The following is a 21625-nucleotide window of genomic DNA, read 5'->3' as shown; positions in this document are numbered from 1 at the left end:
TTGAGATTTTTTGCCATTTGAAATTGAATAGTAGTTCAATAGCGTGTGCAATATGCAGAGCAACCATGCGTTCCTACAAAACGCCGTGCAGCTTCCGCAATTGATAAATAAGTTTGTAAGCCTGGCCCATTTTAATTATTTAATTCAGGCTGAAACCAAATGTCACGTAACTAAAATAGCCCCGGTCGGCTTATCTCGTGAAAAGTAATTTACTTACCAATTTAATCCATAGTATTATGAAAATTAAGTAATGGGCCAGGCTTATCTCGTGAAAATTAAGTAAAGAAACACTGAAACACTCAGACACATTGAGAGACCCTGAGAGAGATCCAATACTTGTTCTGTTCTGCGCTTCAAGTTCCCGAAGATCTGATTCGTCTCCACAGATTCCGTCCTGATAAAACGGTAATTTTTTTTGCTCAATTTTAATATCTACCCGTCCCTTGTTGAAAGATCTGATTTCACCAACGGTGTTTGATTTCTGATCTGCTCAGTCTGAGATTGTGTGTTTCTCGCGACAGAAGGTTTTCTCTGGGCGCCATCTGTGTGTGGTGGTCCTTTGATTCCGTCTTAGCAATGATCAATTGAATTTGTTTGTTGTTTATTGATGGAACAATAATGTTTTGCTCAAATGTTGTTTATGTTTGGTGCAGATGATTGATGATCAAGACTTGGGGTTTATAGTCAACTTCCTTGGCATCTTCATCTTCGCATTGGTAATTGCTTATCATTACGTAGCTGCTGATCCCAAGTTCGAAGCCACTTGAGTTATGTATTTTTAGCTGACGATATATAAGTCCCTTTTTCTTTACTTTATAATAACAGTCTTTGTTGAGATGAATATGTTGTCAAGATGTTTGTAAGCTGTTTCACATCTTCATTTCGTCACCTATATTTAGCTGATCTAAAAGCGTCGACTCGAGGCCCAACCAAGTAAATGCAGCTAAGATGGTTTAGGTTGTTTCACGTTCACATGAATTACATGCAAAAATCTTTAGCACACCCGACCGACCTAAACGTCATATGCTTTCTGAGGTGACGAAGAACCCAAGAAGCAAATTTAATTAGTACTAATTAGGATTAACATTTGGGATATATCGAAACAAAAAGAGGCTCGGGATGAAGTCAGTAAACTAACCTTATTTCGTTCCGACACAACCATAGAATATGTAATCCAATGATTAATATACGTATCAAGATCTGGTTTTCTAATGATATATGATATCTTATATCTTATATATGCAGTTAATAATTCTTTAAAAAAAAAAAAATCGTTGATATATAGTTGATTTTGGACATAAACTAATGAAATATTTATTTTGACCTTTTGTAAAAATCACATTTATGATCCGTAAATTATAAAATTATTTAATTTTATTTAAAATATTTATGGTCTAAAATATAAGATCGATTCTTCATTGATAAAGAAATTTCTGTATAGTTTTAATGCCAAAATTAATTGTATGACCATGTTTTCAGAAAAAAACACCACACTTTATCCTTTAATATTACCATCAAACTCATATTCCAAAGTGTTCCAAGTTTAGGTTTAAATTTATCAAAGAGTTTTATATTTTAGTGCATTAAAAAATTATTGTCCAAGTGCAAAATCACAGTGAGTAAAACGGTTGAAAAGACATACGCTGTGAAAAAGTAAAACTCTTTTCACTGGGTGACCTGGCTGGCTGGCTGGCTACCATTCAAAGATGGTAGTTACACATTCTTTTTTTTTTTTTTGGGTCAAGTTACACATTCTTAAGTTTTGAAATATTTAAAAAGAGACATCTGGAAAGAGCTAGAATCAAGACAACAACAAAAAAGGAAAGACTCCGACAAATAAGATCCAACGGCTGAAACAGCATCACCTGAACATTCTCGAACCTCTCTTTTACCGACCCTTCACTCATATTTAAACACCTCTCCCATCCCCATACTCAAAATCATAAACACACAGATCACAAAGAAAGAAGAAGAAGAAGAAAAAAAAAAGAGAAAGCTCAACACACAATCTCAATTTTTGATAATCTAATGGCGGGTAAAGGCGAAGGTCCAGCGATCGGTATCGATCTCGGTACTACCTACTCTTGCGTTGGCGTGTGGCAGCATGACCGCGTCGAGATCATCGCCAACGATCAAGGCAACCGCACAACTCCTTCCTACGTTGCCTTCACTGACAGCGAGCGTCTCATAGGCGATGCTGCTAAGAATCAAGTCGCTATGAACCCTACCAACACCGTCTTTGGTAAGTTTTCAAATACTTTCATCTCAAATCATGAGCTCTGCTTTAGTTTTCGAATAATAGTGTTTTAGTAACGAACCGGTCTAACCGTATTAACGCGGGAAATCGATCATAGACATAGACAGAATGATTTTTTTTTTAACGATTAAAAACCGTGGAGATAATATTATTCTACAAAACCTTGGTTACTGTCTAGAGATTGGTTAATTGTGAATCATCATCTAGCAATTTTTTAATTCCCGAGTTTTTCTAATTACTTTTTTTTTATGTTATTTCTTAATTAGCTAGAAATTTCTTAATTTGTCAAAAAAAAAATTAATTACAGTTTAGTGATTTTTTTACAACATTATTTACATTTTATATTGACCTGAAACAATTGTTGGTTGCAGATGCTAAGCGTCTTATTGGCAGAAGATTCAGCGACCCCTCTGTCCAAGCAGACATGAGGCACTGGCCATTCAAAGTCATCTCCGGTCCAGCCGAGAAGCCAATGATCAGCGTCAACTACAAGGGAGAGGAGAAACAGTTCTCAGCAGAAGAAATCTCCTCCATGGTCCTCACCAAAATGCGCGAGATAGCAGAAGCATACCTCGGCACATCCATCAAAAACGCTGTCGTCACGGTCCCTGCCTACTTCAACGACTCTCAGCGTCAAGCGACAAAGGACGCTGGAGTCATCTCTGGTCTCAACGTGATGCGTATCATCAACGAGCCTACAGCTGCTGCTATAGCCTACGGTCTCGACAAGAAGGCGTCGAGTGTTGGTGAGAAGAACGTGCTGATATTCGACTTGGGAGGTGGTACGTTCGATGTCTCGTTGCTGACGATCGAGGAAGGGATCTTCGAAGTGAAGGCGACGGCTGGTGACACTCACCTCGGAGGTGAGGACTTCGACAACAGAATGGTTAACCACTTCGTCCAAGAGTTTAAGAGGAAGCACAAGAAGGACATCACGGGTAACCCGAGAGCTCTCCGCAGGCTGAGAACAGCCTGCGAGAGAGCGAAGAGGACTCTTTCGTCCACCGCGCAGACGACGATAGAGATTGACTCTCTCTACGAAGGGATCGACTTCTACACGACCATCACGCGCGCGAGGTTCGAGGAGCTGAACATGGATCTCTTCAGAAAATGTATGGAGCCGGTGGAGAAGTGTCTGAGAGACGCTAAGATGGATAAGAGCAACGTTCATGACGTGGTCCTCGTCGGCGGGTCCACCAGGATCCCCAAAGTGCAGCAGCTTCTCCAAGATTTTTTCAACGGGAAGGAGCTTTGTAAGAGTATTAACCCTGATGAGGCCGTCGCGTACGGCGCGGCGGTCCAGGCTGCGATCTTGAGTGGGGAAGGGAACGAGAAGGTTCAAGATTTGCTGCTTCTTGACGTCACTCCTTTGTCTTTAGGTTTGGAGACTGCCGGTGGGGTTATGACGGTTCTGATCCCGAGGAACACGACGATTCCGACAAAGAAGGAGCAGATCTTCTCTACTTACTCGGACAACCAGCCTGGAGTTTTGATCCAAGTCTACGAAGGAGAGAGAGCTAGGACCAAAGACAACAATCTTTTAGGGAAGTTTGAGCTCAGCGGCATCCCTCCTGCACCAAGAGGTGTTCCTCAGATCACAGTCTGTTTCGACATCGATGCTAACGGCATCCTCAACGTCTCAGCGGAAGACAAGACTACTGGGCAGAAGAACAAGATTACCATCACTAACGATAAAGGGAGGCTGTCCAAGGAGGAGATTGAGAAGATGGTGCAAGAAGCGGAGAAGTACAAGGCTGAGGATGAGGAGCATAAGAAGAAGGTTGATGCCAAGAATGCGTTGGAGAACTATGCGTATAATATGAGGAACACGATCAAGGATGAGAAGATTGCGTCTAAGCTTGAGGCGGCGGATAAGAAGAAGATTGAGGATGCCATTGATCAGGCGATTGAGTGGTTGGATGGGAACCAGTTGGCTGAGGCAGATGAGTTTGAGGATAAGATGAAGGAGCTTGAGTCTGTTTGTAATCCGATTATTGCGAGGATGTATCAAGGTGGTGCTGGTGGCGATATGGGTGGTGGTCCTGGAGGTATGGATGATGATGTTCCTGCTGGTGGAAGTGGTGGTGCTGGACCAAAGATTGAAGAAGTTGATTAAGTGTTCTATCTACTGTTGTTTTGTGAGTTTTTGCTTTAATCCTTATGTTTGTTTGCTTGCTGCTATGTTAAGCTTTCTATGTTAATTGGAACCTGCTTTGTGATAAAATCTACTGAGTTCCATCATTATAAGTTACTCTTTCCAAGCAAGATATTATCTACTTCAAAACAGCAAGTTACTACACTAGTCTCTAGGCAATTGATTTATTCCGAAAACATCGGTTAAGTTTTTATGTGTACACCCCTAATATGATATGTGTACCTAGGCAATTTATTTATTCTGAAAACATTGGTTATTTGTAACGCCGAAGCACCTTTCTCGTCTATCAAGCTCAAGCATATATGAACTCTAGCATTCATGTCGTTGATCTATTAGCCGAACAAGTTACTTGGCTGCGGGTTAACCTTAAAAAGAGAGCGAGACTCGCTGACAGTCAAAGATGGATTTGCACTACAGCGTTTCACTCTTCTGCTGTAAGGAGGAGACGCAATGGTCTTTCTCCTAAATACGCTTTTTTAATTTTCTGCTTTAGCATCTTGGAAATGACTCTACAACTGGGATGAGATTCGTCCTCTGTTTTGTTCCTCTGTTTGAGATGTGATGTCCTCTCAGCCTTTGGTTTGTAAATGTTTGTCTAGGTTTATGCTATATAGTAATAGTGTATGTGGAACGGCATAATAAAATTGAATCGGTCATGTATATGATGAAAGTGTATGCAGATTTTGAGTCACACATTAAGAGACATTTATCTTTTCGGTTATATATCAATTTTTTTTCCAAAAATAAATATATTTAACTGAAATAGGGCAAATATAAATTATTGATTGGAAAGTTATTTGCGATATCATGCAAATGAAGCTAAAACAGGGACAAAAGATTTTACCGTGATTGTAGAGTCAAATGAATTTTCAAAAAATCAAATTAATCAAAATTCACAAAACCAATATTTTTCTTTGCACACATGTTGAAACACATATATAGAACAACATCATTTCATGCTCCAAAACAACCAAGTGAAGCATTTACATCTACAAAGGCAAGAGATATCGAAACTCGTATTCATGAGGCCTCACTTCTACCAATTTGTTCAAAGACGACTCACCTTTCTTTTTCAACCACTCGACCGCTGTTTCCTTGACCTGCAAGCAACGTTGAACTGGAGGTAATTGGCTGCATATCCATTCAACTAATGACCCTTCATCCTCCGCAAAATCTCGAAAACGCTTGTGCAAGAATCTTGGAATCACAATCTTTTTCCTCCCTGAGATACCTATTGAAGCTTCTAAATACTCTGTTCTTGCTTTGATTAGTTCGTTCACCACATCTTCTGCAGTATAGACTCTCAACTGATTCATCATATGTACTGTTAGTTACTAATTTTGAAATAATGCTTATCAGCGTATGATATCGTATGAAGAACAAGAGTGAACTTACAGCAGGTGAAGACCAATCTCCACGACAAAGCACGAACATTAGGTTTGGTTCTATGCATCTGAAACCGTACCGTTTCTGTAGTCTTGCTTCGTTTTCACCAGTTGAAACCTATTGGTCGGATGAAAAGAACAAAACATTTTGATAACCACTTGTAACAACTTCAAAGGACTGGATGTTTGTGTAAACATCAATACTTACAGTTTCTCTTGGTTCGCATGGACTCTGCAAGATGGATCCTTCGATATCGAGAGCAGACAGTTGCGTTCCTCCCACGTCAATTGTCGCCTTTCAACACAAGTAATATAAATAAGTACTCATTCGTTTCAAAGTATACATGTTTAAGGTTTTCTCAGGCAAACTAGAAAAAAAGTTAAATGTTCAGTTTTGATTTTATTTAACTATTAAAAATTTATAGCATTTTTGTATTTTAGTTTAATTAAAAGTATAAAGATAAATTAATGTAAAAACTGCACTAGAATCGTAAAACAACACTTAGTTTTGTAACAAAAAGTTTATTTTACAATGGCAATCAGTTTGAAACCGAAGAAGTATGAGAAGTAAAAAAATGAATCTTTTTGTTATGTATTTATTACCATTTTTAGAATGGTCAGTAGTTTCTCCTTTGATGAAGGTAACCCATGTTCTAGAAATCCCTGCAAAACAAACTAGGGTTTTTAAAACACTTGACTTTGTTTCAACCAAAGATGCATGTGTTGGTAACCTAGTGGTAATGAAAGTGGTTGGTTTCATTGTGCTCTGAGCTCAAACCATTTTTGCTATGGGAAAGATTATGGGTATAAGGTCCGGAACTTTCATGTTAACAAAGAAAATATTGTACCAAAAAAACAAAGAAAATAAGCATGTTTAGAGTGAAGCAAGTTACATTCATGACGCATGCATTGTAGGTATTGATCCAGAAGGCCATCTTTTTCTTGTGATTCAAGAAACTCAAATCAACTTTGCTCAACTTCTCCTTCAAAACCCTACAACAAAAGTATTTTTGATTATATAGAGATCATGGAATCTTATTATCTCAGCAGATAATTTAAGAAGGGATCCGAAGTACCTTAGATTGACAATAGAAGTTGAGCAATCAGATAAACGGCTAACATCAATGGAGGTTCGAGTAATGTGAATAAAGTTCTTGTACTCTCCAATGTCCCTGAAAGAAGTCCCCATCACAACTCCATAAGGATCAAGATTGGATGCGTTCTGATCATACACCGATTTGCGTTTGAAAGAAGCGTTCTTCAAGTGTGAGAGGCTCAGCTTTGAAACCGTTCTCGACCCTTCTCGCTCACGCGATGACCTGTTGAGTTCAAGATAGATTCCCATCAAGCACTTCACCAGATCTTCTGATATTCCATTTGGTGTCGTCTCTTGCACGTTCTTCTTCTTCTCTTGCGTTCTTGATGTTCCATCATAAAAAGTTGAAGAGTGGCTTCTTGATGAGAATTCCATGGATGGTCCAATTGATGCGTGAGTACCAAGACTGTTGTTTTGAATATCCTTGACAAGATGAGGATTTTCACAACTGTAGGACTTGTATCTTTGTTTTAGATCGTCAGATCTCATCTTTGTAATGGCATTGTCAGCGTTGCAAGGAAGATGATTCTGCCTTAGTAGTAGTCTCTTAGGAGTCATCATCCTCTCTTCTTCTTCCTCTCCATCAAGATTGGCTTCAAGTTCTTGATTCTCTTTCCTCTCACTATGCACATCAAGTTTCAGGTCTTGGATTCGTTTCTCAAGGCAAAGTATCTCTGCCTCAACCGTCCCAAGCTCCTCTATTAGCTCTTGAACCTATACATTCTCAAAACATTCTGATAATAAATCGTATATACCATGTTAAATTTTATGGACTTCAAACTTAAAACCAACTGGCGATAAGTGAATAGGTCTAAATCGCTTATATTATGTTAATTATGTCCTACTAAAACTCCCTATGTGGAAGCTTATATTCTTACAAACTCTTTAGAGATTAGGTCCCCTTAGTTTAATTTATTCATTCAAACATTTAAATGGCAGAGTTTATGAACAAATGAACTTGCCTGAGGAGGAAGAAGCAGTAAAGAGAGACGAGGCTGAGACATGACAGGACCACGAAGCATGTCACGTAAAGCCTTGTTGAGTGCTTGCTCGTCCTCTAGCTCTCCTTGCATTTTCACCACATCTCTTTGAAGACGACGTTTTTGTTTCTTCTTTAACAAGTCTTTCTTCTCTTCTTCGCTCTTATAATCATCCTTCACTTCTTCTGGCTGCAAAAATAAGAAATTAAAAAAACAGATATGTTATGAAATGAAGATTCATCAAGAATTGTACATGAGTTTTGACACTTACTAGCTGTTGCGATTCCTGGCGGTTTAGACGGCGATGATGATCAAGAAGAGCAGCTACGCTGTTTTGATCTTTGGTTTCTTCTTCCCCAAGTAAGTCTTCAAGCTTCATTTCGTCAATGTTATGGAGTCTTGACAAAAAAGCAAACTAATCATGAGTTTAGTGAAGAAGCTTCTTACAAATGATTAAATGTTGGAAGATATGAGATCGTAAGTAACAATCGTGCCTGCAATGAAGCCTCGTGTTGATTCAAAATTGGCTTGTAAATTTTTTTTAAGATCAGAATAAAAAGTCGTCATGACGTGAAAGCCATTACCACAAAAGAGTTTTTGATACGTGTTACGGAAGTCAATTTTCAATTTAAAATATACAATGAAAGTCTTGCTATAAAGTATGAATTATACAGCACAAACATGGCTTTTACCATATTTCATTTGACTAAATATAAAAGTGGTGGTTGCCATTATAAAATTGGATCCGGTTTAAAATTTTGATTTCGGTTTGAGTTTGGTTCAATTAAAATACCGCGTCTAACCGAAACCTACCCGCGGAGTTCATTTCCCGCTTCACCGAGATCTGATTTCCCGCCAAAAAAAAAAGACTAGTCGAAGCTTTCTACGCCACGCGCCCGCTCTTCTCTTCGTCACTCACTTTCGGAAGGGATCGATCTGATCTTCCACACGGAATCTAAAACAGGTAATCTCGGAATCATATCGCGATTCAGGAACATGGCTAGAAAATAAGGAGGAATATTATGTAGACAAGGTGTTTGCTTAAATGTCAACAAGGGATTATGATTATATAACACTTTGAATTTTCTCAGCTTTGGTTTACTATTAGACCATCATTGGGAGTTTGAGAGATTTGTTTGTTGAATAATATGCAAAGTGTGTGACAATCATCCACTACTGACTTTGAGAGATTTGTTGGATTCGTCTGGTCTCTTCTGTTTTTTTTATTACAGTGTTTGTTTTTTTTCCATTTAGGTGTGGAAATTTGAGATATATCCAATGGCTGGACAGACTGATCCTCATGTCTCACTATTTTCTCCTGAAGAGGTTCTTCTTCTTCTCTTCCTCTTTGTTTGTATTTTTTTCTTTCGGTCTGCAGTGATATAATTGGTTTTAGCACTTTCTTACCAGGTTGAGTTTATGGCAGAGGACGAACTGGTGGAGATTGTTCCTAATATGAACATGGAGCCCCTCAATTTCATCGCTGTAATCTCTCCACAGCTTTATACAATCTTGAAACCATGTGGTGAATTTTTGACTAACCATTAGATTTTGAACCGGTGACAGGGGGATTTTGGCCGGTTCATTCCTCAGATTCCAATACAAGTGCCTCTGTGGCTTGCAGTGGCTCTGAAGCGTAGAGGAAAATGTACTTTCCGGCCTCCAGGGTGGTTGTCTGTTGGTAAGTCAAAAGATTCCACATTTTGCAGATGAAAATTTTGAATGCTTAAGTTTTAACTGTTTCTCGTTGCTTCTTTCTTTGCGAAACTCCAGACAATTTGACTCAGGTCTTGGAAGCAGAACGGGAACCTCAGTCGAAATTTCAGGCATTACCATTTAGTTACGTGGAGATTGCTAGACTGCTTTTTGATCAGTATGTGATTTTTAGACTCAACTTGTTTGTTGTTTCGTTGCTCCCCCATTGCATCTTTACTATCTGAGAGTGCTAATGAAATATTTGTAACAAATCTCACTTTTGGCAGTGCACGTGATGATATTCCAGACATGTATATGGTAAATTTCATACATCTGTTTTTCCCATTCCCAAACCCATGTGGTTAAGTCCTTCAAGCGTTTAGAGCTCTTCGTTATTGAAACTTTGTACTATAGGTAAGATCGCTAGTTGAGGACATTAGAGATGTGCGGCTTCACAAACTGGAGAATAACTTGGGCACATTTCTAGGTACATCTGCAGTAAAGGTAACTGTCTTTATATTGCTTCTTCTTGACGTTACCTTTTTTTATCATTACATCTCAAGAGTGATTCTTATAATAAACCATATGCCTAATTCACAAACTCAGATGGAGAATGTATCGGCAATGGAAGTGAACCTAGTCCGCCCATTTGCTAGAAGAGCCTTAGAAGCGTTTTATAAGCATGACAAGCCAGAGGCTGCTGCAGACAGAAACACTAGAAGTAGCAGACAACCCCGTGAAGCTAACGATGAACCAAGGGTAAAGCCATTTACACTCCCCACTCATTTGTATTTTCCTTTTAAGAGAAAACAAGTACAAACCTCAAACTTATGCTTTACAGAGACCTCTAAGGCAACGCTAAGGAGCTTCTGTGTCCTTGCCTAAGTGAGAAAGAAGAAGTCAGGTATCTTCTGTGCCAATATTTGTGGAGCTCCCCTGAGAAGTGATAGCACCAACAACATCTAGCTACGTGTCTTAAATATATGCATTGTTTCTCTTGTTCTGTTACGTACTCTTGGTACTATTAAGCATCTTTGCAAATTGTAGATGGAACCCATATTGTTTCATTTTCAAGTACGTGGGTTAAAACTAATGTTAGCAATAATCGTGAGTGTTTATTTTTATTTTTGTTATTTTGAATAACAGGACATAAATATAGGAACTATTTATAAAATTTGGTTCGGTTTTTGGTTAAAACGTCCAGCCTAGTCACCAAGTATGTTGCATACTTAAAATGTGGAGTCAGAGGCTTATAACAAAACAGTAAGCATAGTGATTATTAAGACACGTTGTCATATTATATACACATACCATAATGAATGTAGCCGGCTTTGCGTCCTCATCCTTCCTCTCTGGCACTACGTTTGCTCTCTGCTTCTTCATGCTACAATCAGTGATACGTCGCTCTTCTTCACATTTGATCTCTCTACCCTCCACCAATTCTGATGTCTTTCACCGTCAGTGATATCACCACCACCGCCTCCTCCTCTTCTTCTTCTCCGGCTATTCCAGTTAAGGTCATTCCTCTACGGCATCCCGATTCCACCTCTTCTGATGATGGTCCTCGCCGTCCATCCATTCCCTTACATGAACTTTTCTCCGGATGGACGGCGAAGATCAAGAGTATGACGTTCTTCGACTGGTTGGATACGTTATTTCCTTGCTTCATTTGGATACGAAGTTACCGGTGGCATCAGTACTTTAAGCTTGATCTCATGGCTGGCATCACCGTTGGTATTATGCTTGTCCCCCAGGTAATCTCTGTTTCTTCGTTTTTTGTTTTTGTTTGATTCTCTTACAAGTCTATCTTTTGTTCTTCGGATAACTTTTGTTTTTTTCTTTCATGAAACTGAGCAGTCAATGTCATATGCAAAGTTAGCTGGGCTTCAACCAATATACGGTTTATGTGAGTTCATTTTTGATTCAGACACTTTTATGAATTCATCAATGTAATAGTATAAGCTCAGTTCATTTTTGTTTGGTTGTAGACTCCTCATTTGTGCCGGTGTTTGTGTATGCCGTATTCGGCTCATCTCGTCAGCTTGCAGTTGGACCTGTAGCATTGGTTTCTCTTCTTGTCTCCAACGCTTTGGGTGGAATCGTTGATCCATCTGAAGAGCTATACACTGAGCTCGCCATTTTGTTGGCACTTCTGGTTGGAATATTTGAGTGCGTCATGGGGTTTTTAAGGTATATTATAGCTCTTCTCTTCATGACTTGTATTTATTCCAAGTGTTAGAACAAGTTGTTTGTGTGTGTTTCCAACCCAGGCTTGGATGGCTTATTCGTTTCATAAGTCACTCAGTCATTTCTGGATTTACAACTGCTTCAGCTATTGTGATTGGATTATCCCAATTGAAATACTTCCTGGGGTACAACGTTTCCCGGAGCAGCAAGATTGTGCCACTAGTTGAGAGTGTAATAGCTGGAGCTGATCAGGTGAAAACCTTGTTCTTTTCGCCTGAGTTCACTTTGGAATACTCTGGTTTTTTTTGCCAACGTCCTTAAAATTGAATATATCTCTTATGTCTGCTTGTATAACTTCATCTGGTTTTCTGTTTTGCAGTTTAAGTGGCCACCTTTCTTGTTGGGATCTACCATTCTGGTGATCCTTCTAGTAATGAAGCATGTGGTATGAGCCTTCTTCTTTCCTATGTTAGTTTTTGCTTTCTCTAATTACGTTTATAATGCTAAGGCATGATGTTCCATGGCAGGGAAAGGCAAACAAGGAACTCCAGTTCATACGAGCGGCAGGGCCCCTCACAGGGCTTGCTTTTGGTACGACCATTGCGAAAGTGTTCCATTCACCTTCCATCTCACTGGTCAGATTCTTCACTGAAGCTGCATATCTGTTTCGGTGTTTGTAGTAATTGCAAAGTTTTAAGGATTTTTCAGGTGGGAGATATACCTCAAGGCCTTCCAAAGTTTTCTTTACCAAAAAGTTTTGATCATGCAAAATTATTGCTTCCAACAGCGGCACTCATCACTGGTGTGGCCATCCTGGTGAGATATATCCTTCATACACTTCCTCCAAGTAGACCTAGGCGAAATGCAACTGAACCTAACCTTAAAAATCTGTAAATGGATGGATATGACTGTGAGATATAAGAGAGTTTGCATGGTCTGGCAATATGTACTGATTGGACTGATGTGCTAGTTAAACTTTTTTTTATCTAGGAATCTGTAGGCATTGCCAAAGCACTAGCAGCGAAAAACAGATACGAGTTGGATTCAAACTCAGAGGTAATAACACTGAATAATAAAGAAAATCAAGTGCTGTCCCAATTGTTAACATAAAATGTTGTTCTACTTGTTCTTTTGATCTCAACATCTTATGGTTGCTTTGGTTTGAGAGTTCCAACTGTTTCTCCTGTGACTTGACAGTTGTTTGGTCTTGGTGTTGCTAATATATTTGGATCATTATTTTCTGCATATCCGACTACAGGTATGTGATCTTGAATATTGAGATGAGTAAAGCCACCAGTGACAATATGTTGTATGTGTTGTCTTTGATAAAATTCAAGAAAAATGATGATTCTGACTTCTATGCTATACCTTGAATTTGATGAAACTATCATTGTATTATAGGATCCTTTTCTAGGTCAGCGGTGAATAGTGAAAGTGAAGCGAAGACTGGCCTATCAGGTCTTGTAACAGGAATCATCATAGGATGCTCTCTACTGTTCTTGACCCCAGTGTTTAAATATATACCACAGGTAGGCTACTTCACTTAAAGTCCTTATAAAATCTGGCTTCTAACTCCAGTCTGTTTGTCAAAATTCACAGTGTGCTTTAGCAGCAATAGTGATCTCTGCTGTTAGTGGCTTGGTAAGTTCAAATCAACCCACCAGAACATATATAATACCGCCTTTTGGTTACTGAGCAACTACATTCACATTTACTCTTTCTGGATGTCTACTATTTTAGGTGGACTACGAAGGTGCTATATTTTTGTGGCGTGTGGACAAGAGAGATTTTACTCTTTGGACCATCACTAGCACCACCACTCTGTTCTTTGGAATAGAGATTGGAGTCCTCGTTGGTGTAAGTATGTTCAGATTCACTTAGCTTTACCTCTGCAGCCCATCATATATCTCTTGTTGTCAAAAGGAGTGATGATAGGATAATCTCTAATTCTCTATGAATTGTGCAATGAAGTAAGGACTTACAAAGGTTACAATGCTTGGCATTTCAGGTCGGTTTTTCACTTGCATTTGTTATACACGAGTCTGCAAACCCTCATATTGGTAAGATGAGTTAATGTTCTTCTCAGAATGGTTTCAACTCATCTTCTTGATTACTTCCCATTTGCATATGTTTGGCAGCTGTCTTGGGGCGTCTTCCAGGAACCACTGTGTACAGAAACATGAAGCAGTATCCAGAAGCGTACACTTACAATGGGATTGTGATTGTTCGAGTCGATGCTCCCATATATTTTGCCAACATAAGCTACATCAAAGACAGGTGAAAGTGACATTTGGTTACTGACTTGCCTTCTGTTATGATCCCACAGAAAGAAATAAACACAACCCTTTGTTCACTAAAATCGCAGGCTAAGAGAATATGAAGTAGCTTTTGATAAACACACTAATAAAGGACCAGAGGTGGAGAGGATCTACTTTCTTATCCTGGAAATGTCTCGTAAGCCCCAACTTTATCTGATCCAAAGTTCGAACCTTACATTAATGGGTATTGATAGTTTGGATGTAACGCAGCTGTCACATACATAGACTCAAGCGCGGTAGAAGCCTTGAAAGAACTATACGAGGAGTACAAAACAAGGGACATTCAGGTAATCATCATCCTTCATTTTGGTAACTTGCTTCTTCTAGTTTGGGAGAGCCTATGTGATAATTGTGTTGGTTTTCAATGGAGCAGCTTGCGATTTCGAACCCGAACAAAGAGGTTTTATTGACTCTGGCAAGATCAGGGATTGTGGAGCTTATTGGCAAAGAATGGTACTTTGTGAGAGTACACGATGCAGTCCAAGTCTGTCTTCATTACGTCGAGAGCAGGAACCAGACACCCACAAATGTTGAACAGAGTAGCAGTTCAAGCTTATGGAGAAGGTGTAATGCGAAAAACTCATCACACACTGAAGTTGAACCTGATAGTAAGCTTGTTTTAAAGGAGCCATTGTTGTTCAACGAGAAATAGAAATTCAGCCTTCCGATTTTTCTTTTCATATTACAAAAATGTGTATATTTTAACACTTACACCTTAAATAAAATATTTAGAGAGAGAGAAGAAAAGTGGTTATGACTCATGAGTTGTTGAAAATTTAATATGTCATGAATGGATATCAAATCTGAGTCAATTAAATTTCCTCATCACCACGTGATTCTTGCAATTTACTCATTGTTGTAAACTTGATTTTACCCGAACCCTAAGATCTTTAACATCTAGACTAATCACATAATATAACTATAAGAGAGATTACGGAATACCTCCATTCATTATTGCGGAAATCTTCATGAACGATTTTGATATGGAAGATGAGTTCTTGATTTTCACAAGAACTTTGTGATTTCTCCTTGCCTAGAACCTTCTTTATGTGTTGTAAGATTTCTTGATCGTTAAGTGGGGCTAAGACTTCTCCCCTTGCCTACACTTTTCTTTATGTTTTTCTCTTAGTTTTTTGTTGCGATGCTTTAGGATGGAGCAAGGACATCTATCTATAGGTGGAGAGAGGGACCTAGCTTCCTCATCAAATTTTGATACTCACCAAGTTTTTCTTACTTCTTTGGCAAGTTTATCTTTTAATCTCAACCATCCATCAAACTTGAATAAGTGACAAGTGTTTTGTTTAAGATGACTCATTTCATTAGGAGAAGATAAGTGTGAAGTGTTTTAGAACATTAGGTTCATACATTGAACTTGTTCTCTTAAACATCTTCCATTAGACTTGTCCTTCAAGTCACTCTTCTCTTCTAGAACATTAGTCACTTATACTTTAATTAAAACATTAGGAAATAAACTTCATTATTTATTATTAGATTGGTTACCAAGTATGCTTAAGGTTAACCATCTCAATAAAAAAAATAGATTAACATATGACCACATCATGAGAAAGAAATATTCATTCATATACATTCATATATAATATTTCTTACAATTGTATCTTCCATTGTATCAAGCGAACCCATCATATTGGGAGAGGTATGTGATTCATGAGCCTTAACTAGGGTTGTACAGTCAGTGACTCATGAGCTTCAGAGAGTGTGGTCCAGCTAGTAGTGACTCTTGAGCTACAGAGACGGTGGTCCAGCTATTGTGTAGGCAAAATCTATACCGTGAGGTAAATGTGACAAATGAAGTTGATGGTGACAAATTTTAAAACAATTAGTATTAAGCATAGTAGACATAAAAACAATCTAGTACAGCTTATCTCCTATTGCATCAAGCGAACCCACCGTATTGCGGATATATGTGAAGTAGTTTATGTGGCAACAAGTGTTTCATGAGCTTCAGAAAGGATGGTCCATGTAAGTGACTCCTGAGCTAGAGAGAGGGTGGTCCAGCTATTGTGTAACAAATTCTATAGACCATGAGATAAATGTGCCAAAAATGAACTTGGTGGTGGCAAATTTAAGTACGTCTACTAAACATTAAAACAAACCTAGTAACTCTATAGACTATCTATGCAGTATATTGCATATTGCATATTGCTATATATACCCCTACTTGCCTCATAGAACAACCATAAAACTAAGAGGAAGATGAAGACTTATTTACTTCTCCTTCTCATCTTCTCACTCCTCTTATCATATTCCTCCGGCCAGCAATGCGGTCGTCAAGCCCAAGGAGCACTCTGCCCCAACGGTCTATGCTGCAGCGAGTACGGATGGTGCGGCACCACCGAAGCTTACTGTGGGCGTGGTTGCCAAAGCCAGTGCACTCCCACTCCTCCCACTCCCACTCCCACTCCTCCTAGTCCCACCCCTCCTAGGCCCACTCCACCTGGTCCCAGCGGGGATCTTTCGGGCATCATTTCAAGAGATCAGTTCTATAAAATGCTTAAGCACATGAACGATAACGCTTGTCCTGCTAGAGGGTTCTTCACTTACGACGCCTTCATCACCGCCGCTAAGTTTTTCCCTAGTTTCGGGAACACCGGAGACCTTGCCACAAGGAAGAAGGAGATCGCAGCCTTCTTCGGCCAAACTTCCCACGAAACCACTGGTAATTATTGATCACTATACTTCGGTTTAGATATTATTTTTTTCAACACAAGTTTTAAAATTAGTTGAAAAACAACTAAAAATACTATTAATTTGTTTATTAAATACAAACACACATTTTTTGATATAAAATAATTTGTTTTAATAAACAGCAAAAAAAAAAAAAACCCAAACACCAAACGCAAACAAAATGTTTTTGTTCAAAATAATATAGCCATTTTATTAGAAAATTTCAAATTTATATAAAAATTATATACTGACGTACGTAACGGGCACAACCAAACAAAACATTAGAAACTTTCGTCGCATCCTATCCCAATTTCAAAAGAAAACCCACTTTTTATTATTTTAATCTGTTTAATAAATGATATACGAGGAAAATGGATGGAGGAATTTTACGATAAAAATAACATACAAAAGGAACATTTCTAAAATAAAAATGACTAAGAATGTATTTTGATGTTTATCATAGGGTATTTTCGATAAAAGCTTAACATATTGAAAAGTTGGGACTATAATATATAAGTAACATGTTGAAGGTGGGTGGACGGATGCACCAGACGGAGCAAATACATGGGGCTACTGTTTCAAGGACGAAATTGGCAAAAGCAATCCCTACTGTGATAGCAACAACCTCGAGTGGCCATGCGCACCTGGCCAATTTTACTACGGAAGAGGACCAATGATGCTGTCTTGGAACTACAATTATGGACAGTGCGGGAGAGACCTAGGACTCGACTTACTACGCAGGCCAGCTATTGCGTCCAGCGACCCAGTGATCGCTTTCGAAACCGCAATTTGGTTCTGGATGACTCCTCAGGCTCCTAAACCGTCTTGCCACGATGTGATCACCGACCAGTGGCAGCCGTCGGCTGCCGACATTTCAGCGGGGAGATTACCAGGTTATGGAGTGATTACCAATATCATTAACGGTGGATTAGAGTGTGCTGGTCGCAATGTCGCACAGGTCGAAGATCGGATATCGTTTTATACGAGGTATTGTGGCATGTTTGGTGTTGATCCTGGAAGTAATGTTGACTGTGACAAACAAAGGCCGTTTAGTGAAGGAATTAACGTTTTCTTGGATGCTGCTATCTAATAAGGAGTGTTAAAAAAAAAAAAGAGTGTTAATGCAGCTTTGTTGTATCCATGCAATAAGAGAATATCAAACTAAATAAAACTCCTTTTATGATAATCTTATTATTAAGTAACGTGTTTGATAAGTAATCCTGGAAGTAATCTTGATTTATCTTTCTCCATGCATCCCTCATCTCGAGTGTTAAGCATATCGTAGTATAAACTTGGTTACAAGAACCGGATTTCTTTTCTAATCGTGTTTTTTGTTTTCAGAATGGTCACCAGTCGGTTTTATTCGTTTTTTTTGTTTCCAGAATAGTCACCGTGGTCGAACAGTGTTTGCTTACGCTGTAAGATCTTTTAAGTTTTAGCATAAACTTCTTAGGCAAATCTTAAATAACATATCAGGATAAATAAATAAGGATTCTTAATACAATACATGGAAACAGTGAAGAAGAAGCATTTTCTAGACAAACTACTCTATTTAAATCCTACTTGGTGCTGCTTTGCCTTAAACTTCTTCGTCATAATCTTCCTCATCCTCGTCTATCCTCTTACCCAAACTTGCAAACTGTGCTGGATCTACTGTGCCTAATTCCATAGACCAGCAAGTATATTCCTCCGAGGCCGTGGCTGTGTCAGTGGCTGCGACTGGTGCCGGTTTGGTCTCCTTTAGGTCGAGAGATTCAGCGTTGAGATCAATGGTATTAAGTCATCTTCTTGATTACTTCCCATTTGCATATGTTTGGCAGCCGTTTTGGGCCGTCTTCCAGGAACCACTGTGTACAGAAACATGAAGCAGTATCCAGAAGCGTACACTTACAATGGGATTGTGATTGTTCGAGTCGATGCTCCCATATATTTTGCCAACATAAGCTACATCAAAGACAGGTGAAAGTGACATTTGGTTACTGACTTGCCTTCTGTTATGATCCCACAGAAAGAAATAAACACAACCCTTTGTTCACTAAAATCGCAGGCTAAGAGAATATGAAGTAGCTTTTGATAAACACACTAATAAAGGACCAGAGGTGGAGAGGATCTACTTTCTTATCCTGGAAATGTCTCGTAAGCCCCAACTTTATCTGATCCAAAGTTCGAACCTTACATTAATGGGTATTGATAGTTTGGATGTAACGCAGCTGTCACATACATAGACTCAAGCGCCGTGGAAGCCTTGAAAGAACTGTACGAGGAGTACAAAACAAGGGACATTCAGTTGACCACCTTCATTTAGCAACTTGCTTCTTCTAGTTTGGGGAAACTTATGTGATGTTTTTGTTGGTTTTCAATGGAGCAGCTTGCAGTTTCGAACCCGAACAAAGAGGTTCTCTTGACTCTAGCAAGATCAGGGATCGTGGAGCTTATTGGCAAAGAATGGTACTTTGTGAGAGTACACGATGCTGTCCAAGTTTGTCTTCATTACGTCGAGAGCAAGAACCAGACACCCACGAATGTTGAAGAGAGCAGCAGCTCAAGTTTATGGAGAAGGTGTAATGCGAAAAACTCATCACACACTGAAGTTGAACCTGATAGTAAGCTTGTTTTAAAGGAACCATTGTTGTTCAACGACAAATAAAACATTCATTCCGATTAACACTTGCACCTTAGATAAAATAGTTTTTCAAGAACTCAGTTATTATTCTGTTACAAATTATGAGAATTATTACATTGATGATTATACTGTTATATTTACATCATTTAAAATTATTTTATATGAATTTACATCTACAGTTTTATTTTAAGTATGGTGCACATTTTTGTTTTATTTTTTGAAAAAATTGGCTTAGTTGTTAAAAATTGTTTTTAAGATTCGAAATGCATCAGTCAAAAAAAAAATTATCGAAAAGCAGTTTTTTAATGTAAAAATATTATAAATTGTTAATAAAACTATTGGATTAAAGAGGACCGCTACACAGAATATATAAAAAGAAAATGTTCATGACTCATGAGTTGTTAGAACTTAGAAATTATTATGTCAAGGACTTAAGAACGAATCTATCTATATATATATATAATTGTTTGCCTCACTTCTAGGTTATCCAGCTGAAAATTCGTTTTCTGAGAGACAACACGTGTCCCCTTGTGCTAACGCTGCGATTCATTTAATTGGAAATCATATTGGGTTTTCGTGTGTTGTGTATTTGTCCAATAATTATGGGCTTAATGTTTTTTTTTGTTACGGCCATGAGTAAACATCATGGATACGACACTCACTCTCAATCTTTAATTAGATTTCATATTAGCAGAATAAAATATTTTTAAAAAATGGTAAAATGCATAAAATTTATATAGTTATAACATACAAAGTAATAGCTAGATTCTAAATTTGATTTGTTGTCTATCAATTTATTTCTTTTAAATATTAGTTATAAGTAAATTATTCTAATAAATGTGAATTACTGAACCAATAAATAAAAAATTAACTATTTATATATTTTTAGCAAAAAGATGTAGATTGGTTTATTTTGAATTTTAAAATGAATAATCATGTTAATATGTTAATACATAAATATACAAATATTTTAATAAGAATAAAAAATAAAAACCCACGTACAATGTTGAAAAACTATATAAAATAATCAATATTTTGAGTATTAAATCTAACCACGACAATAAAAACTGAAATCTACTTACTATATATAAGAAAAGTTGAGCAAACATTTAAGAAAACGTATAATACCATTTAAATCATGAACATCATGTCATACTAATACAAACTTATAATCTCTAATAACACTAATAAAAAAATAAAAAAATAAAAGAGTTTAGTTAGACTTATGTGAAGATGATATAAAAATATTTGTTCATTATAAAAAACATAAGAAAAAGGAAAGATAATAATAAAATAGTACAATGTCAGAAAATGTATTTGAAAACAAATAAAAAAAACATAAACAAGTTAGAAAAATAAACAACATCCAACATTAACTAAAATGAATGTAATATCCTTCATCACTTAAAATTTTCTAATAAAGAAATATCATTATTATATACATCACTTACAAATGCAAATGCAAATCTAAAACACAAACCACAAAATCATACAAAGGAATAAAAACCGAAATCATAAATAAAGTATATCCCGTCCGTAGTGCGGACCGACTCTAGTATTATATGAGAAAATGGTCATGGCTGTTCTCTTTTTGAAACGCCGCCCCACATTCATATATTTCCCGTCACCACGTGATTCTTTCAAGTTACATGTACATAATAATATATTTTATATAGTAATTTAAGATGAAACATTGTATTTTTTTTTTGTTTTTTTCTTTACATAATAATATATTTTATATAGTAATATATATATGTGAATATATACTTGAATATTTAGGTAAAATATAATTATAAAAATTAAAGTGATACATTTTTCAAAAAAATTAAAATGATATAAAAATAATATTAATATAATTATATGTAAGTTACTAAATCATAAAAACTAAAATAAAAAATAAATAGCATTTTAAAATTTTGAATAATAGAATAATAGAATATCAAATATGAGGTTTTACTATTCATACCTTTAAAATTAGAAGGTTTAAAAATCTGTTAAAAAGTTAAAATTCTCAAAATTTAAATGTTTAAAAATCTATTGAGAATGCTCTAAAAACAAATATGTTTATCGTTAACATAGGAATCATCCAAATGATCCATCCAGATAAATTTTAAGATTTTAATTTTAAATAAAATTCATCAAAATAACCCATCCAAAAGAGTCCAAAATAACAAATGACAATTTCACCTTTATTTTAACAAAAATTATATTCAAACTAGACAAACATGATAATTGTGATATAGT

The 21625-nt window shown here is 37.2% G+C and overlaps 6 protein-coding genes across 7 annotated transcripts; 5 read left to right on the top strand and 1 right to left on the bottom strand.

Moving 5' to 3' along the window:
* Window positions 1-653: 653 nt before the first annotated feature.
* On the top strand, window positions 654-903 carry LOC103859452 (dolichyl-diphosphooligosaccharide--protein glycosyltransferase subunit 4A). Its single transcript, XM_033288530.1, has one exon. The coding sequence runs from the start codon at window positions 654-656 to the stop codon at window positions 765-767; it is 114 nt and encodes a 37-aa protein (XP_033144421.1). The 3' UTR covers window positions 768-903.
* A 1029-nt stretch (window positions 904-1932) lies between these two features.
* LOC103859451 (probable mediator of RNA polymerase II transcription subunit 37c) lies at window positions 1933-4522 on the top strand. The gene is made up of 2 exons (XM_009136988.2): window positions 1933-2242; window positions 2629-4522. The coding sequence occupies exons 1-2, from the start codon at window positions 2029-2031 to the stop codon at window positions 4371-4373; spliced, it is 1959 nt and encodes a 652-aa protein (XP_009135236.2). The 5' UTR covers window positions 1933-2028; the 3' UTR covers window positions 4374-4522.
* Window positions 4523-5105: 583 nt separating this feature from the next.
* On the bottom strand, window positions 5106-8416 carry LOC103860157. Its single transcript, XM_009137757.2, has 8 exons — window positions 8145-8416; window positions 7856-8062; window positions 6874-7607; window positions 6691-6790; window positions 6401-6460; window positions 6006-6092; window positions 5808-5915; window positions 5106-5719 (listed from the first exon to the last, which is right to left on the bottom strand). Exons 1-8 carry the CDS (start codon window positions 8250-8252, stop codon window positions 5402-5404), a joined length of 1722 nt encoding a protein of 573 aa, XP_009136005.1. The 5' UTR covers window positions 8253-8416; the 3' UTR covers window positions 5106-5401.
* Window positions 8417-8671: 255 nt separating this feature from the next.
* On the top strand, window positions 8672-10686 carry LOC103859450 (DNA replication complex GINS protein PSF2). Its single transcript, XM_009136987.3, has 9 exons — window positions 8672-8837; window positions 9128-9199; window positions 9284-9358; window positions 9440-9554; window positions 9647-9746; window positions 9856-9886; window positions 9983-10072; window positions 10175-10327; window positions 10410-10686. The coding sequence occupies exons 2-9, from the start codon at window positions 9152-9154 to the stop codon at window positions 10428-10430; spliced, it is 633 nt and encodes a 210-aa protein (XP_009135235.1). The 5' UTR covers window positions 8672-8837; window positions 9128-9151; the 3' UTR covers window positions 10431-10686.
* Window positions 10687-10765: 79 nt separating this feature from the next.
* Window positions 10766-21399, top strand: LOC103859447 (probable sulfate transporter 4.2). 2 transcript variants are annotated; one of them, XM_018657820.2, is made up of 17 exons: window positions 10766-11322; window positions 11426-11474; window positions 11557-11758; window positions 11839-12007; window positions 12135-12200; window positions 12283-12390; window positions 12464-12571; window positions 12746-12811; window positions 12953-13013; window positions 13157-13284; window positions 13355-13396; window positions 13496-13612; window positions 13764-13815; window positions 18579-18717; window positions 18806-18894; window positions 18969-19045; window positions 19127-21399. In XM_018657820.2, exons 1-17 carry the CDS (start codon window positions 11014-11016, stop codon window positions 19403-19405), a joined length of 2061 nt encoding a protein of 686 aa, XP_018513336.2. In that variant the 5' UTR covers window positions 10766-11013; the 3' UTR covers window positions 19406-21399. The 2 variants fall into 2 exon arrangements, with proteins under 2 accessions (XP_018513336.2, XP_009135233.2); XM_009136985.3 differs by lacking the exons at window positions 18579-18717; window positions 18806-18894; window positions 18969-19045; window positions 19127-21399 and adding exons at window positions 13894-14032; window positions 14121-14209; window positions 14284-14360; window positions 14447-14888.
* Window positions 16258-17956, top strand: LOC103859448 (endochitinase CH25). The gene is made up of 2 exons (XM_009136986.3): window positions 16258-16750; window positions 17289-17956. Exons 1-2 carry the CDS (start codon window positions 16288-16290, stop codon window positions 17846-17848), a joined length of 1023 nt encoding a protein of 340 aa, XP_009135234.1. The 5' UTR covers window positions 16258-16287; the 3' UTR covers window positions 17849-17956.
* Window positions 21400-21625: the final 226 nt, after the last annotated feature.

The sequence above is a fragment of the Brassica rapa genome, chromosome A03 (assembly GCF_000309985.2).
Source record: "Brassica rapa cultivar Chiifu-401-42 chromosome A03, CAAS_Brap_v3.01, whole genome shotgun sequence".
In the NCBI taxonomy this organism is placed as follows: domain Eukaryota; kingdom Viridiplantae; phylum Streptophyta; class Magnoliopsida; order Brassicales; family Brassicaceae; genus Brassica; species Brassica rapa.
Note: the sequence above shows the minus strand (reverse complement) of the source record. Positions and strands in the feature narration are given on the sequence as shown.